This window comes from Triticum aestivum, chromosome 7D (assembly GCF_018294505.1).
Source record: "Triticum aestivum cultivar Chinese Spring chromosome 7D, IWGSC CS RefSeq v2.1, whole genome shotgun sequence".
In the NCBI taxonomy this organism is placed as follows: domain Eukaryota; kingdom Viridiplantae; phylum Streptophyta; class Magnoliopsida; order Poales; family Poaceae; genus Triticum; species Triticum aestivum.
In genome coordinates this window covers 474,565,850-474,584,408 of record NC_057814.1, presented here as the reverse complement: position 1 = coordinate 474,584,408, position 18,559 = coordinate 474,565,850, and the positions used below count along the sequence as shown (strand labels likewise).

Below are 18,559 nucleotides of genomic sequence, written 5' to 3'. Positions count from 1 at the left end.
GCACATAGCATGTACACATACATACAGCGGCCAGGGTGCAAGAAAGTAAATACGGCCACATACGTACATCCGGGCGGGGTCTCGAACGCCTACTTGCGCATACGTACGGCCAGGGCTCGTGTACATGGCTGTGGCTGGGTCGAAACGGAGAAACTGTGTCGTCGTCTTGTTCATGGGGAGGCAACGGAATGCGTCGTGTTCATCGGGAGGTAACAGAAATCGCGTGCTGTTCATCAGGAGCCAACCAGCTTGGACGGAACAGCCGATGGAAACGAGGCCTAGCGTACCGCAGAATGGAGGAAACGGCCTTGTGTTTGACTGGCCACGGTGGAAACGGGATCCTGTTCATCGGGAGGGGTCTGGCGTACCGCAAAATGGAGGAAACGGACCTCCTATGGTCGAAACGGGGTCCTGTTGATCGGGAGGGGTGTGGCGTACCGCAAAACGGAGGAAACAGACTTGTGTTGGAGCGCTACGGTCGAAACAGGGGTCCTGTTCATCGGGAGGGATGTGGCGTACCGCAAAACGGGACTCCACGGGATACTGTTCATCTCCACCGTCGACTGCCTCCACGGGCTCAAGTTCATCCACCGTCGACCTCCTCCAGCCTCCACCTGCGACTGTTCATCCACGGGCTCCTGTTCATCCAGCCTCCACCGCGCGCTCCTCCACCGGCTACTGTTCAACCAGCCCTCTTCACGAGGGTCCTGTTCAACCACCCCTCCACGGGCTACTGTTCATCCAGCCCACCACCGGCTACTGTTCAACCAGCCCTCCACCGGCTACTGTTCAACCAGCCCTCCACGGGGTCCTGTTCATCCAGCCCTCCACGGGGTCCTGTTCATCCACCGGCTCGATCGATCAGGGTACTGTTCATCCAGCGGCAACGGCCTCTACTACCACGGGTTCCTGTTCATCCAACCCCCACCAGGAACTATTTATCCAAACCCCCCAACAACGCTCACTGTTCATCAAGGGAAGGAGGCAGCAGTGTTCGATCGGCTTTAGTTAGCAGCAGTAGCGAAGGAATCACTCGGGTTCAGTTAACAGCAAGGGGTCAATCGATCGCTCGGGTTCAGTAACGCGTAGCCTGCAGTGCAATCACTCAGGTTCAGTTAGAGCCCAACGCCTCTCTCGGGTTCAGTTAGAGCGCAACGCCTCGCACACACGCGTGTACGTACAAGAGAAATGCGCATCGCTCGGCCCCCGACCACCCACCGTAACCGGGAACTCCCCCGATATTTTCCTCGCCCTCGCTTCTACCACGGTTTTCTCCGTCATGGACGGTCCAAAGAATGTCATGCAGCTGCGTCTCCGGCCCGCCCAGGACGAAAAGCCCTTTTTCTGTCATGATTTTTTGTCATAGAAGTAGGAGCCCACCACATCTATGATGATACCGGGTTTTGTCACAATTATCATCATATAAGTGTCATAAGCATGACAGAAAAAAATTCGTTCGGCCCAAAATGTCACAGATGTGTCTTTTTTTGTGGTGTACCTGGGCAGCTCAGCTTTGGTAATTCCGGGAGTTTATGATGTGGCGACGCCAAAAGCAATTGCGTGCTGGGAAGCACTATCGTTGGTTGAAGATTTGCATATTCATGATTTCATCATAGCTTCAGACTCAAAATAGGTGATCAATGACATCAACAATAAGCACAGAGGAAAGCACGGCGCGATTTTTTTGCCTCGTTGATTAACATCCAAGCTAATATAAAAGAGTAAATCATTGGGTAAAGAGTAAAAACAAAAAAGAAAAAATCGTCCATCATTGGGCTTCTCTTTTTTGCCTCATTGATCGCACGTCTCGCACATGGGCAATGGGACCGGCCCTCTGCCCCAGTGCATATTTTCCTGCAGGGGCCAGCCCATGGTCATTGTGCAATAAAGAATTCTGCCACCGAAAAAAATTAATTGATTCTTGTGGTCTCGAACCCAGACCTCGACCACCATTTAGAAGGTTGCAACCAATTGAGCTTGGCTATGTATTAATCTACAAAAATGAAGGCTCGGTATGCGACCGTGATGTGCAACAAAAATAACACAATCAGGAGGTGAGAGGGGCTATGTAAACGTCGAGTTGCAAGCAATGGACTATGGCCGTTTCGCTCAGATGCATATATTTTTTATTGATCTTCAAGTGTATGAATAGATGGCCTAAAACGTATTTAACAGAATCTTTTAATTCATATTTTTTTTCATGACTTGGTGCAAATTTCAAACATTGCTTCAACTTAAAAATAATGCCTTGGTATGGAAGACTTGAAATTAGGTTGTTTAATATCAGAATAATCGTACAAAAACTATATCAAAAGTATTATATGCGTAGCTTGCTTATTAATGTACTACTTATATGAATTTTTGCTAGACCTAAGTGTGCATCTCTCTGTCGTGGCCGGGTGGCACCATTCAGATGTTATTGGGCCGTGCTGATGGTTATTTCGATGAATACATCAATTAACTCCCCATTGTGACACACAGGCATATGCGCTAGTATAGAAGTAAAAGGAGCACTCAGCTTCAAAGTCGCGATAGGTAGCATAACTTCATGTGGTGACAGCGAGACGCTCCGCATCACACGATTGCGTGCGTGCGATCGTACGGTGCGGGGTGCGGCTGATGAAGCCAAGACTTCATCAGACTATTTTTAATCCTTTTCCATTAAAAATTTACTAGCTCGTCCAGCGGAAGCAATTGCATACAATGCATAAAGTAAAACTAGTCAAGAAAAGCATATGCCTTTTAGTACTGCATGACCTTGTCAAGCGGAGCATCTATTTCTACAATCATTTCCCTCAGGCCCGGCTTGCTTCCTAGCTGGGAGGCAGGGCTCCCCCCATCAAGCATCTAGTCTTGTGTGAAAGGTGCCAAGATATAGCACCCAATGTAGTCCTCCACTCATATGTGGTTTTGGATTTTACCTGCCATGAAATTCCTACCATCTTAGTATGCCGTCGATCTTTACTTCTTCAGGATTTACCTTCATTTTCTTTCGAGAAACTTCCAATCAATTCATAATCTTATGGCAGTACACAAAATATCAAAAGTATCAAATATTACAACCAAGTCCGTGGATCACCTTTGACCATACATATTAGCAAAGCATCAACAAGATATCTGGTAAATCATATTATTACGAATGTAAATTGTTTTTGGGAAAAGTATGTATGTAGTAAGGACTTGGGAATACTGTAATAAATATACTTTTATTTTTTCATTTGCAAAAATGAATGGGCTAACATGGGTCTACATGCACCCAAATGAATATGAAGATCTAAAACATAGTAGATAATGTCAAACACTTCTGATTTTTTTTACAATCATGGCCAAGTTTTACACACATTTGAAGTCTCACGGAGAAATTATATCCCCACACTAGTAGAAAAGAGGGCTTTGGTTCAGGCCGGGTCAGCCCATTAGTCCCGGTTCAGTCCAGAACCGGGACAAATGGGGGCACTGGTCCCGGTTCGTGAGGCCAGGGGCCTGCTGGGCCTCGTGGGGGCATTGGTCCCGGTTCGTCTGGCCCCTTTGGTCCCAGTTGGTGGGATGAACCAGGACCAATGGGCCTCGCTCCTGGCCCACCACCATTGGTCCTGGTTGGTGGCTTGAACCGGGACCACAGGCTGCCCTTTAGTCCCGGTTCATGCCACGAACCGGGACCAATGAGGTGCCTATATATACCCCTCGCCCGCGAGCAGAGCACTCCAGTGCTCTGTTTTTCTCTGGCCGGCGAGGGGAGGGCTTTGTGGTGCTCTAGCTCACCTCCTATGCACATGAGGTGTTCGATGAAATGCCCGAGCCACACTAGTTAAGCTTTCTCCTCTGGAAGCTCGACCTCAAAGCTCCATTTTCCTCGAGATTTGTCTAGGTTTAGCGGCCCGTCACGTCCCATTCCCGTCTTCACCGCCGTCGATCGCTCGCGCCGATCTTGTCGTCGGCACCACCGTGGTGAGCCTCTTGTTCTTATCTTCTTTCTGAAAGAAAAAAATTCTTACTTTAGATAGGTACTTGTCTAATTTTCTTACTATTTTATTGCTTGTTATTATATAGTGTGATGGTTTTGGTATCCGCCCCCGTCGGCCCTCGTCCTGTCTATGATTCGGATGTGGTATATATTATATATTATCTTTATAACTATTGGTTAATTTATTGTTTATGAAAATTATGCCGACCAACGTGGCATAGATTTTATTTATCTAGGAGGTATGTGAACCAGAAATTCCAACCGACCCTATTGTCGAGAGGTTAAATTTAGTTGAAGAAGAAAACAATTTCTTGAAGGAAAAAATAAAAAAAAATTGAGGAGGAGAAGATGATATTGGAGTTGCATGTTGCGGATGTCGTCGATGATCACAAGATCAAGATGGATGCAATGCGCTTGAAGATTAGAAAGATTAGAAAACATGCCATTCATACCGAGGCTTGGTATCATTATGCCATTGGATCAGTTGTTACCTTGGTTGCGATTATGATCGCATTTGATTTCGCATTGAAATGTTTTACATAGTTTCAATGTATGGTTTAATTAATTAGATGCTCTGGAGAGCTATATGTTGTTAGATGAGAACTATGTATGTACTTTGGTTTTAATGTGATGATGAACTTCTATTAATTTGGTCACTTAATTATCTATTCATGATGTTCTGTAATGGTTTTTGACACACTTAATTATATATAATGCACGCAGATGAACCGGCAATGGATGTACGGTGACAGACACACCTCCGAGTACATTAAGGGCGTGCATGATTTTCTCGAAGTGGCTGAGGCAAACAAGCAGAATGGTTTTATGTGTTGTCCATGCCCTAAATGTGGGAATACGAAGTCTTACTCTGACCGGAAAATCCTTCACACCCACCTGCTTTACAAGGGTTTCATGCCACACTATAATGTTTGGACGAGGCACGGAGAAATAGGGGTTATGATGGAAGACGGCGAAGAAGAAGAGGACGATGACAACTATGTGCCCCCTGAATACGGTGATGCTGCAACGGGGGAAGCTGCTGAAGATCAAGAGGAACCAGACGATGTGCCCAATGATGCTGCAACGGGGGAAGCTGCTGAAGATCAAGAGGAACCAGTGCCCGATGATGATGATCTCCGCCGGGTCATTGTCGATGCAAGGACGCAATGCGAAAGTCAAAGGAGAAGCTGAAGTTCGATCGCATGTTAGAGGATCACAAAAAAGGGTTGTACCCCAATTGCGAAGATGGCAACACAAAGCTCGGTACCGTACTGGAATTGCTGCAGTGGAAGGCAGAGAATGCTGTGCCTGACAAAGGATTTGAGAAGCTATTGAAAATATTGAAGAAGAAGCTTCCAAAGGATAACGAATTGCCCGACAGTACATACGCAGCAAAGAAGGTAGTATGCCCTCTAGGATTGGAGGTGCAGAAGAAAAATGCATGCCCTAATGACTGCATCCTCTACCGCGGTGCATACAAGGATCTGAACGCATGCCCGGTATGCGGTGCATTGCGGTATAAGATCAGACGAGATGACCCTGGTGATGTTGACGGCGAGCCCCCCAGGAAGAGGGTTCCTGCGAAGGTGATGTGGTATGCTCCTATAATACCACGGTTGAAACGTCTGTTCAGAAACGAAGAGCATGCCAAATTGATGCGATGGCACAGTGAGGACCGTAAGAAAGACGGGAAGTTGAGAGCACCCGCTGACGGGTCGCGGTGGAGAAAAATTGAGAGAAAGTACTGGGCTGAGTTTGCAGCTGACCCAAGGAACGTATGGTTTGGTTTAAGCGCGGATGGCATTAATCCTTTCGGGGAGCAGAGCAGCAATCACAGCACCTGGCCCGTGACTCTATGTATGTATAACCTTCCTCCTTGGATGTGCATGAAGCGGAAGTTCATTATGATGCCAGTTCTCATCCAAGGCCCTAAGCAACCCGGCAACGACATTGATGTGTACCTAAGGCCATTAGTTGAAGAACTTTTACAGCTGTGGAATGGAAACGGTGTACGTACGTGGGATGAGCACAAACAGGAGGAATTTAACCTGCACGCGTTGCTGTTTGTAACCATCAACGATTGGCCCGCTCTCAGTAACCTTTCAGGACAGACAAACAAGGGATACCACGCATGCACGCACTGTTTAGATGACACTGAAAGTATATACCTGGACAAATGCAGGAAGAATGTGTACCTGGGCCATCGTCGATTTCTTCCGACCAACCATCAATGTCGAAAGAAAGGCAAGCATTTCAAAGGCGAGGCAGATCACCGGAAGAAGCCCGCCATGCGTACCGGTGATCACGTACTTGCTATGGTCAATGATTTACACGTAATCTTTGGAAAGGGTCCCGGCGGACTAGCTGTTCCGAATGACGCTGAGGGACACACACCCATGTGGAAGAAGAAATCTATATTTTGGGACCTACCCTACTGGAAAGACCTAGAGGTCCGCTCTTCAATCGACGTGATGCACGTGACGAAGAACCTTTGCGTGAACCTGCTAGGCTTCTTGGGCGTGTATGGGAAGACAAAAGATACACCTGAGGCACGGGAGGACCTGCAACGTTTGCACGAAAAAGACGGCATGCCTCCGAAGCAGTATGAAGGTCCTGCCAGCTACGCTCTTACGAAAGAAGAGAAAGAAATCTTCTTTGAATGCCTGCTCAGTATGAAGGTCCCGACTGGCTTCTCGTCGAATATAAAGGGAATAATAAATATGCCAGAGAAAAAGTTCCAGAACCTAAAGTCTCATGACTGCCACGTGATTATGACGCAACTGCTTCCGGTTGCATTGAGGGGGCTTCTATCGGAAAACGTCCGATTAGCCATTGTGAAGCTATGTGCATTCCTCAATGCAATCTCTCAGAAGGTGATCGATCCAGAAATCATACCAAGGCTAAGGAGTGATGTGGCGCAATGTCTTGTCAGTTTTGAGCTGGTGTTCCCACCATCCTTCTTCAATATCATGACGCACATCCTAGTTCATCTAGTCGACGAGATTGTCATTCTGGGGCCCGTATTTCTACACAATATGTTCCCCTTTGAGAGGTTCATGGGAGTCCTAAAGAAATATGTCCGTAACCGCGCTAGGCCAGAACGAAGCATCTCCATGGGCCATCAAACAGAGGATGTCATTGGGTTTTGTGTTGACTTCATTCCTGGCCTTAAGAAGATAGGTCTCCCTAAATCGCGGTATGAGGGGAGACTGACTGGAAAAGGCACGCTAGGAGCAGACTCAATAATATGCAGGGACGGGCATTCTTGGTCTCAAGCACACTACACAGTTCTACAGAACTCTACCTTGGTGACCCCGTATGTCGATGAACACAAGAACAGTCTGCGCTCCAAACACCCGGAGCAGTGTGACGACTGGATTACATGTGAACACATCAGGACTTTCAGCAGTTGGTTGGAAACACGTCTCAGAGGTGACACCACTGTTTGTGATGAGTTGTACTCGTTGTCCAGGGGACCATCTTCGACTGTATTGACTTACAAAGGATACGAGATAAATGGGAATACATTTTACACGATCGCCCAAGATCAAAAGAGCACCAACCAAAATAGCGGTGTCCGCTTTGATGCAGCAACCGAGAGGGGAAAGGACACATATTATGGTTACATAATGGACATATGGGAACTTGACTACGGACATGATTTTAAGGTCCCTTTGTTTAAGTGCAAATGGGTCAATCTGTCAGGAGGCGGGGTACAGGTAGACCCACAGTACGGAATGACAACAGTGGATCTGAACAATCTTGGGTACACTGACGAACCGTTCGTCCTAGCCAATGATGTGGCACAGGTTATCTATGTGAAGGACATGTCTACCAGACCAAGAAAAAGAAAATATAAGGAAGCGAATATATCATACGATGAGCCAAAGTGCCACATAGTTCTTTCAGAAAAAGGGACATTGTGCGAGTGGAGGGCAAGACAGACATGTCTGAAGATTATGAAAAGTTTCATGAAATTCCTCCCTTCAAAGTCAAGGCTGACCCAAGCATCCTGATAAATGATAAAGATTATCCATGGTTACAGCGCAATAAGCAAATGACACAAGCGAAGAAAAAGTGAAGACTTTCTCCCGCAACAATTATGATGATACCATGCCAACTTTGTAACAGACGAGTATGATACCATTGTCCGTTTTGTACACGAAGTGCATCCAGTTTTTGCCGTAACCTCTCAACTTTCTTGCACATGCTATGTGGATGAAATGATGATACCATGCCAACTTTCAACCTTTTCAGAGTTCATTTGAAATAATTTTCAATTTCAGGGTCTTATAGCTGAAAATAATCAATAAATGCATGAAAAATAACAAATGAAGTCAGAAAGGGTTGAAAATTGATGATGTGGCTTTGAATGGTGCATTTTGAACACACAAAAAGTCAGGAGTTCAAATAAGTTTTAAAAAATGAAATCCCTTTGTAACAGATGAGTTTCCGTATGAAATCCTGATACTTCGAAAGAGATTGTCCGTTTTGTACACGAAGTGCATCCAGTTTTTGCCGTAACCCTCTCAACTTTCTTGCACATGCTATGTGGATGAAATGATGATACCATGCCAACTTTCAACCTTTTCAGAGTTCATTTGAAATGCTTTTCAATTTTAGGGTCTTATAGCTCAAAATAATCAGTAAATGCATGAAAAATGGTGCATGAAAAATAACAAATAAAATAAATAAGTAATTAGAAACAAAATAATATAAACTTTAATAAAATATATAAGTAGAAACAAAATAAAATAAACTTTAATAACATAAATAAAATTTATGAAACTAAAATTATCAAAGTATTTTCTGTTCAAAACATTATAAGCAACCTCTAGTATTATTGAAACTAAAATTATATAAAATTGATGCAACTAAAATTATCGAAGTATTTTCTGTTCAAAATCATTGAAAGCAAAAAGAATTTTCATAAAGAACTTTTTTTGTTAGAAACTTTAATAGCAAAAAGAATTATCATAAAGTAAAATAAATAAGTAATTAGAAACAAAATAAAATAAAATAAATAAGTTTTTTGTTGTAAGTAGAAAGAAAAAAAATAAAGCAAAAAAGAAAACAAAAAACAGGCAAAAAATAAAAATATGCCACCTACTGGCCACCACGGCGTGAATACGACTAGAAACCCATCGATGGGCCAGGATTCAGGCCCGCAGAAGGCCCAGTAGGCCCATCAGGCGTAGCAGTGACAATTAGGCCTGTAAGCCTGCAATGGAGAGGAGCTCGACAGGGGAGCGGCAGTGGGGCTTATAAACCACTGCGCGCCCCTCTCAACTAGCGAGGTGGGACTAAACTTTCGACGCGGGCGCAGCAGCACAAGGCCTTTCGTCCCGGTTGGTGGCACCAACCGGGACTAAAGGGGTGCATTGGTACCGGTTCGTGGCACTAACCGGTACCAACGCCACCCCTTTAGTCCCGATTGGTGCCACCAACCGGGACCAATGGCCGCCACTTCCCGCCCTTTGGGATGCTGAAAAGAGGCCTTTGGTCCCGGTTGGTGACACCAACCGGGACTAAAGGGTGGCATTGGTACCGGTTTGTGCCACCAACCGGTACCAATGCTCTCCGTATATAAGCAGGACTTGTAAATTTTTCAGTTTCGTCGACCATTTGCCCCCCGACGACGCCGAACTCATCGACGCCGCCAGGCTGCCCGTGCTCGCCGTCGCCGCCCCGCCGTCCGCTCGTCGTCACCGCCCACTCCTCGTCGTCGTCGTCCCGCGCCGTTGCCCTGCCCCGACACGCCGCCTCGGCCCGTGTCCCTGCCCCGACGCGCCGCCCCGGCCCGAGCCCCTGCCCCGACGCCACCCCACGCCCCCGGCCTGCCCCGACCACACGCCGCCGCCACGTTCGGTCCGGCCGCCGGCCTTCCTCTCTGTTTTTTTCATATAGATGATTTTTTTTCAGATTATGTGCATATGTGTGATTATATGTATGTGTGTATATATGATTATATGTCCTGTTTTTTTCCAGATTTTTTGTTCATATATATGATGATTTGTTTTTTGCATTTTTATAAAAATGTATATATGTATGTATGTTCTCTGTGCATATAAAAGTTAGATTTTTAGTACATTTGGGTACATTTTAGGTTAGTTTTATCTATATATGTTCTCTGATTTAGTACATTTTAGGTTAGTTTCATTTTTAGAAAAGTTTTATATATTTAGGAAAAGAAGGAAGAGAAGGAAGAAGGAAGAAGAAGAAAAAGTTTTATATATGCAAAAGTTACATTTTTAGAAAAGTATTATATATCTAGCTAGGAAGATAATGAAGAAGAAGAAAAAGAAGGAGAGGAAAAAGGAAAATAAGAAGAAGAAAAAAGAAGAAAAAGAAGAGAAGAATCCTTTCTTCTTCTCCTCTTTTTTTTCTTCTTTTTTTCTTCAATCTTCTCCTCTATTAATATCTTCTTCTCCTCTTTTTATTTCTTCTTCGTCTTCTTATTTTTTATCGGATATGTCGTTGTCGATATACCCCGTGTCCCGATAACTTCAACACGAGGGGGGGTTCGACCTACCCCCTCCCCGATAACATTATTTTCCCATGTATGTATGTCGTCGTTGTCGATATAACCCCCTCCCGGATAACTTCGACCGTGATAACTTATACCACGGGAGCACCCCCCGGCCCTCTCGCTCGACCAAAACTCTCGAGGACACCCAAACCCTAGAAAAAAACGATGTCGGTCTCCTACCCCCTCCCGCCGCGCCCGTACCCTTGAAGCGTTGCCGAGGGCACCCCAAACCCGGAATAAGCTAGGTCTACGTTTGCACTAATATATCCACCTGCTGTCATGTTTGTGTAATAATTGCCATGTTGTAATATTTGCAGAAACAATGGAGCACGGACGAGACGAGAGCAGAAGAGGTGTTGGGGGACATAATCTTAGCCGGAGGTGATGTCTTGTCGTATCTTAACGACAATGATGGTCAGGAAGAACAGGGTGAAGAAGCAGGCTACGGTGATCGAAGAGTGGAGGAGGAAAGACATTATTATGATGGCTCCGGTGACCCAATGCTGGTGCAAGAAGGAACCCGTGGTGACGGCTCCGGTGACCGAACAGAGTCCGGCCAGGTAAATATATTAGTTAAGCCTGTGCTGACTAGCTAATTGATGCATTCATTGTTTTGGTATGTACACATATTAATTAAATCTCGTCTTTCTTCTTTTTTCTAGCCCTCCGGATCGAGCACAACTTCGGTAAAGTGACGAGGCCTGAAGAGAAATTTGCGCTCGGATGAAAGGTTTGAGATCACAGCAATCGCGCGCGACGGCCAACCGATTGAACCCATCTGGACAAAGGAAGCATTTGCTGCTCAGTGCGGGGTTCTTGTTAGGGACAAGATCCCGATCAGCATCCACCAATGGTATAAGCCTAAGAAGGAAGACCCTGAGGTGTCTTATGTCAATGATATGCAGAAAGATGATCTTTGGACTGAGCTGAAGGCAAATTTCACCCTACCGCCAGAGGAGGATCCGGAGAAGCCAGTTAAAGAGCAATTAATCAAGTCTCATGCTCTTAAGAAATGGCAGACCTATTCAGGAGGTGGAAGAATGAGCTAAAAACGTTTGTCGACAAAGAAGAGACACCAGAATTCATCGGCAAATATGAGAAGATCAGAGATCACTGGCCCGCATTTGTGGCCCACAAGACATCGGAAAAGAGTAAGAAGTTGTCAGCGACAAACAAGAAAAATGCTGCAAAGAAGAAACTTCACCATCGCACGGGGTCAGGTGGCTACCTCAAAGCCCGGCCCAAGTGGGCCAAGGCTGAGAATGATCTGCTTGATAAAGGGATCGAACCAGAGACAATGAACTGCCCAGACCGTTGCCGGACTTGGTTCTTTGGGGTTGGCGGAACCTTGGACCCTGTATCAGGGAAGTGCGTTTGGACGGACGAGCTTTTGAGAATACCAGTCAAGAGGCTTCAGCACTATATCGATGCAGCATAGCAAGGGACGTTCGTTCCAGACAGAGAGAATGACGAGCTCACAATGGCCCTCGGGAATCCTGAGCACCCTGGACGGACACGAGGCACGCCAGGCTCCGTTTCGTGGAAGGCTGGTTTTCCGGACGCAAGCGGTTACAAAAGCCAGGAAAGGAGGAAAAAGTTGGAGCGGACCCAAATTCAAAAGCTGCACGAAAGGGTTCAAGTGCTAGAGGAACGAGACGTAGCTCGCAGCAATCGACCTACCGAAACTACCCCCGAAGCTACCCCGCCATCTCAGCGGAGAAGCAGCGTGGCTTCCACCGAGCTGCTTCAGCCGGAGCATGTCTTGACGGCTCCTGCTAGCTACCCCGTGGATGCTATCATGGATTCTCAACATTGCCACCTTATGACGCAATGGCAGAACTTCAAAGTCAAGGTGGTTGTCGGCTCTGTTCGACCTCCTGAACCCGGCGCAACTTTTCACTGTCGTCTGATTCCAGAAGGATATGCTAGGGTGACGGTGGACGAAATAACGGAGGGATTTGAGGACCTCCAGCTTGACCACCCTACCGGTGAAGGGGAGACTCGGCTGGGTTCTGCTCTGAAGACTCCATGCCTATGGCGGAAGGAGCTCATCAACCTTCCGAGCTGGACGCCTCCGGCGACTAAGGGCACTCCGCCTCCTCCTACGGCGAGTGATCAGGGCACTCAGCCTCCTTCTCCGGCGCGTGGCGGCACTCCGCCTCCTCCTCCGGCGAGTGTTCAGGGCACTTAGCCTCCTTCTCCGGCGCGTGGCGGCAGTCCACCTACTTCTCCGCCTGCGCCGGCGCGCCCGAGCAGCCAGCCTCCTCCTTCTCCGCCTCGTCAGCAAGGGCGGAAGAGACCCGCCGCCGCTCCAGCTGCTCCGGCGCGTCGTAGTCCTTCTCCTCCGCCTCGTAAGCAAGGAAAGAAGACAGCCGCAGCCGCTCCGTCTGCTCTGCCGGCGTCTAGCAGTACAGCTAGAGGCGGGAGGCAATACAGATTCGGTCCTTCTCTGAAGACTCCAGAGAAGTTACCATACAAGAGGACCGAGGAGGAAAGCACGAAGATCGTGCGAGCCCAAGTGACGAACTTCTTTGAAGGGGTGAAAGCAAAGAAACATCCACCTCCGGAGGAGAAGGTAGATCCGGTGAAAGCGAAGCGCACTCTGGCTGCCCTGACAAAACCACCAAAGTCTCCGCCGAAAGGCAACTATGAGCGCATTATTGCAAAGACATTTGTCGAAGCGGAGCGGTCGGGAAGTACTGTCAGTGATCAAAGGTTAAAAGAACGACGAGCTGGGAAAAAATTGCCCAGCTCAGCGAACAAGCGAACCAATCGTGCCCCCCGCTCAAGGTGTCTAGTGACATCGTCGCTAATGATCCGAGGATGGTGCCCGGTTATGGCAATCTTGGAGATTACCTGCCCGACGATGTACATTATGATTTCTTGGAGGTGGACGAACACAAATACCATTACGAGAAGCCTCTCGTCAAAGATGAAAGATCTCTAACAACGATGATGCGAAGATTACATGATTGGTACATGAAAACCTGCAGAGAGTCTGGGGGGAGGAATACTTTGACGCTGAGAGTTAAAGAGGAGCATGACCTCGTTGGAATTGAACTGTTGAATGTTCCATTTGAGGAGTTCTTCCGGTTTTTCAATCAAAAGGCCCTCGATAAATCAACGGTCACTTGCTACTGTCTGTAAGTAGTACTACTTCTATCATTAAGTCTCTCTATATAGGTCAGCTCTTTCATTGCATGTATTTATAATTATCCTCACTATATTATGCAGATTGAAGATCGCCGAATTGAAGAAAAGACAAATCGGTGATATTGGGTTCATTAACACAAATCTCATAGATGCAATTGAGGTTAAATATCATGCCGAAAGTACCGAGGCCAACTTGCTACGATCGTTGGTAATAAATGAAAACAAAGATATAATACTCTTTCCTTACAACTTCAAGTGAGTGTTACTGTCTTGTGCATATTCGGTTTCCCTTATTAGTCCAGGTTATAGTAATGTAATTGATGACTTATGCATGCGTGCGCAGCTTCCACTATATTCTCCTAGAGATTAAGCTTGAGCAGGGAGTAGTAACCGTCTTAGACTCGAGACGAAAAGATCCCCAGGACTATGCGGACATGACTCAAATGCTCGAGAAGTAAGTTAAATCGATCATTATCCACCATATCAGCAACTTTGTTCATTTCCTGATATCAAGTAATTGTTTTCTTTGCCTGGCAGGGTTTGGAGAAAATTCACCAAAAAAGCTCCGGGACTGCTGAAGAAGCTGCAATTTAGACACCCGAAAGTATGTACTATAGTAGCATGTTCCGCGCATCTCCTAGTGATTCAAGCGCTAGTTTCATCAATACCATTTAGCATGCTTGCTTATCAGTTTGATTGACCTCTATTTCTTGTAAAGTGGTTGTAAAAGGAACAAGGGAATGATTTCTGTGGATACTACATTTGCGAGTTCATCCGCCACACGACCTGTGAGCGGTGCTACTCTGACGAACAATATGAAGTGCGTAAGCAATAATATTCACAATTTTATTTTATTACCATCATTTGTGTTGAGTTTCATTTATTCATATATATATGTATTGACCCCCTTCTTCAAATTAGATCTTTCGGATGCAGGATGAACTCCTAGCACCAGATCGTATGCGAGCAATTCAAGAGGAATTGGCGGCATTCTTCCTTGACCACGTGATCGCTGAAAACGGAGAATACTATGTGGACCCTGTGTTCATATATAATTAGGAGATTATATTGTAAGAGATAATTATTGTATATATGTAGCCGGTAGTGTCGGATAGATATATGAGAACTTGTTGTTCGACCAATCTCTCGGAGAAGGAGAGGTGGTCGATATCACTTCTCTCTGTACGCATATGTTCATGACGATCTTCTGTTTCCTTCATTTGCTTACTAGCTAGCGTGTTTAGTCCTCTCTATACGTATATAGTACGTAGCGTCGACCAAGCACGGAGATAAGAGAGGACACTTCTCTCTATAAATTAGCTAGCTAACACAATATATTAAACACCTAAATTAACCCCCAAAACCCCAACCCCCCCCCTTTCAAAAAAAAAAAACAAAAACCCCAGCCCCTGAAATGCTGACGCGTGGATGCCTATTGGTCCCGGTTAGTGCCACCAACCGGGACCAAAGGCCCTCCTGCCTGGGCTCGCGGCACCGGCCACGTGGAGGCCCATCTATCCCGGTTCGTGTAAGAACCGGGACTAAAGGGCTAGGGCATTAGTAACGACCCTTTAGTCCCTGTTCAAAAACCGGGACAAAAGACCCTTACCAACCGGGACAGATGACCCTTTTTCTACTAGTGCCAGTGGTCTGGGTAAAAAAAAATCAAAACCAGACCTTCAAAAAGAAATGCTTTTCAGAGCACCTATTTTCTCTTTTTTTTCCTAGAATACCACTAAGGTCATTTCTCCACGAAACTTCAGACGTTAGAAGAACACTCACCAAAACAATTTCAATTTTTTTTGAATTTTTTCGCTATTTTCCGATTTAAGTGGTTATCTAGGTGCATGGGAAATCCAATCCACTTTGACTTTATATTAGCTATCTAAATAGGCTCGCAATGTTTAGCTCTGAACCAAACATGCTGTACAAAATTTTATAGTGATGTGGTTTGTATTTTACGTGTCTGTTAGACTGATTTTAGAGCCAACCACTAGTTGAACACTTCGAAATCTAGATTTACATTCGATGAGAATAGGTATTAAAAGTTGTACCGAACAGGGCCAAGGAAGAAGAAGCCAGCTATGGGTTCATTAGGCAAAATAAATAGTTATAATTGGCTCACTAGTCAATTGTGAGCCATCATATTTCATGAAGAATTTAGAAGTCGTGAAAAACGACCAACCCAAAACAAGAGCTTAGCTAATTGGACTTAGGACGGATAAAAATACTACATTTGGTTGATAACATATGAGATTCAGTCCTTAACGCTATAGGTACCACCAATAATACACAAAGCCAAGTGATAAGAACCGGAGAACATCTTGAAAAAGAAATGAACACATTAGCACAGTACTTAGTACTATATTATAGCAATAGCAGTCCAATTAATCAGAAGTAAGAATAAGAAAGAAATTATACAATGGCATCGTGCTTTCCGCCAATCTCAAAGCACCTGCACTGTCCCGGGCTCGGCCTTCTCGTTCGAGATCAATGGCTCGTAGCGCCTCCTGTCCGCCCTGTCCTCATCGTGCTCCCCTTTCTCGGGCCCGGCTCCCCCTGCCGCGGCCGCCGCCGCCGACGCGTGGCCCCCGCCCTTCCCAGCGTCGGACATCTCCACGTCTGGAGAGGACGACGATGTCAGCGCCTGAGCCCGCCGAGCCTGCGCCTCCCAGTCGGTGGATCCCACGGCGCACAGCATGAGCCCGGCGCAGCACACCTGGGCGGCGAGGAGCCCCACCCAGAGCCCAACGAAGCCCACGCCGAACCAGAACGCAAGCACGACGGCGACGGGCATGCCCACAAGATAGAAAGCGCCGAGGTTGACGTGCGCGGCTCGCGACGGCCGGGCGCTGCCGCGGAGCACGCCGCAGCCGACGGTCTGTGGGCAATTTCCGAGCTCGCACAGCCCTACGACCGGCAGCGCGGCTGCAGTTAGGCGGATGATGTCGGCGTCGGCGGTGAAGAGTCGACCCCATGCGTGGCGCATCCCCGCTGCGAACGACATGGCCAAGAGTCCCATCCCGGCGGCGCCGACCATGGCCACGCGAGCGGAAGAGCGCGCGCGGCCTGGGCGATTCGCGCCCAGCTCGTTTCCCACCCGCGTCGATACGCCGAGACCCAGGGACGACGGGAAGACATACACAAGCGCCGTCGTCTGCATAAGCACGCCCATGGACGCCACCGCCGGCTTTGGCTCCGGCAGTAGCCCGCACAGCAAGATCATCACCTCGTACCACCACCACTCCAGGCACACCGACGCGCAGCTAGGAGCGGCCAGCCGCGCAAGCGGGCCCCATCCGGCGAGCCACTCCACCGTGGGACCCCATGCCTCCCGCAACGCCGTGTCGCGCCGGCTGACGTACGCCAGCAGCACGCCGAGTAGCACGAAGTTGGAAGCCGAGGCCGCGGCGGCAACCCCCTCGGCGCCGAGCCCGAGTCGCCCCACCAGCACGTAGTTGGCCAGCACATGGAACAGCACGGCTGCGCCCGCGGCAGTGGTGAGCGGCTGCGTGACACCTTGCGACCGGAGGTAGACGCGTAGTGGGTGGATCAGGGAGAAGGTGAAGAGGTCGGGGAGGGAGAATAGGAGGTACTGCTGCGCGAGCTCCGTGATCTCGCGGTCCTGGCCGAGGAAGAGGAGGATCTTTGACATGTTGAGCCACAGCGCAGAGAGCGGCAGCGAGCAGCAGAGCAAGAAGAGAACAGAGCGGTAGAGGGTGAGGCCGAGGAGCGTCGGCTGGTTGGCGCCAAACGCCTGAGAGCAAAGCGGGTCCATTCCGAGGGAGAGCCCGGAGAGCACTGAGTAGCCGGTGATGTTGGCGAAGGCGACGGCGAGCGAACCCGCCGCTAGCTGGAGGTCGCCGAGGGAGCCGAGGAAGAGCATGGACAGCGCGGTGCGGGAGTAGAGCAGCAGCGCCGTCAGCGCGATCGGGCACGCCAGCCGGCACAGTGCCGCCGCCTCGCGGAAAGTCTCGCCACCATTCACAGTCAGGGGCACGGCGTGGCCGTCAACCCCATGGCACTTGAGCTGGGGGTGACAATGAGCGCCGGCCGCGTCGCCCCCGTGCCCGTGAACGTCGGCGCACTGGGCCAGCGTCACATAGACGTGGTGGAGGCCCTTGCCGCCGGAGACTGCCACCGCTGGCGCCGACGGCGCAGGGGTGGTGGTGCACATCGGTCCGCTGTTTGCGTGCTGCAGGCTGCAGCTTAGAGATCGAGAAGAAGAGTAGGCGAGACTAGTAGCAGAGCCGAGTTTAAAGCTTGGTGGTGTACTTGGTCGGGGACACCCTGTGCAGGGGTGCAGAGTGCCGGAGGCAGAGCGAGTGCATGGGGTCTTATAAGGATGACGACGGCCTTGCGTTAAGAGCAACTCCAACGGGCCTACCCAAACAAACCGCGATTTTGTCCGCTTTTTGTCCATTTGGGTCGGTCAGGCGGACATGAACCTCTGCTTTCGCGTTTTGATTTGGACGGCGCAAGAAAAGAAAAAGAATACATGCATATTTAAAATAAAAACAATATTAATTAAACATTAAAGCCGGCCAAGAAGGCCGGCGGGAGTCCACGCGTTCACATTTGCATTTAAGAAAATTAAAAATAAACTAAACTATGAGGCGGTGCGCTGCCCTAGGCGTCGTCGTCGTCCTAGGGGTCCGTGAGATCGATGAGCGTCGGCGCAGGGCCGGCCCAGGGGAACGCGTGTGCCAGAGAACGTTCATGTCGGGCGCGGGCTTTGCCGCCGCGGGGGGCTGTGCCACCACGGGCTGGCGCGCCTCTTCCTCGGTGTCGCGCTACTCGTCCTCGGCGTCGCGCTAGAGCATCTCGAGGTACTCGCTGTGGCGGCGCTCCTCGGCCAGCCGTCGCTGGCGCCAATGTTCGAGGTATGCAGCCTCCTGCGTCGGCGTCGCCCC

General features: G+C 48.4%; 1 protein-coding gene across 1 annotated transcript; it reads right to left on the bottom strand.

Annotated features, from left to right (window-relative positions):
• Nucleotides 1–15,965: 15,965 nt before the first annotated feature.
• LOC123168504 (protein DETOXIFICATION 52) lies at nt 15,966–17,939 on the bottom strand. Its single transcript, XM_044586387.1, has one exon. The coding sequence runs from the start codon at nt 17,821–17,823 to the stop codon at nt 16,093–16,095; it is 1,731 nt and encodes a 576-aa protein (XP_044442322.1). The 5' UTR covers nt 17,824–17,939; the 3' UTR covers nt 15,966–16,092.
• Between the last annotated feature and the right edge of the window lie 620 nt (nt 17,940–18,559).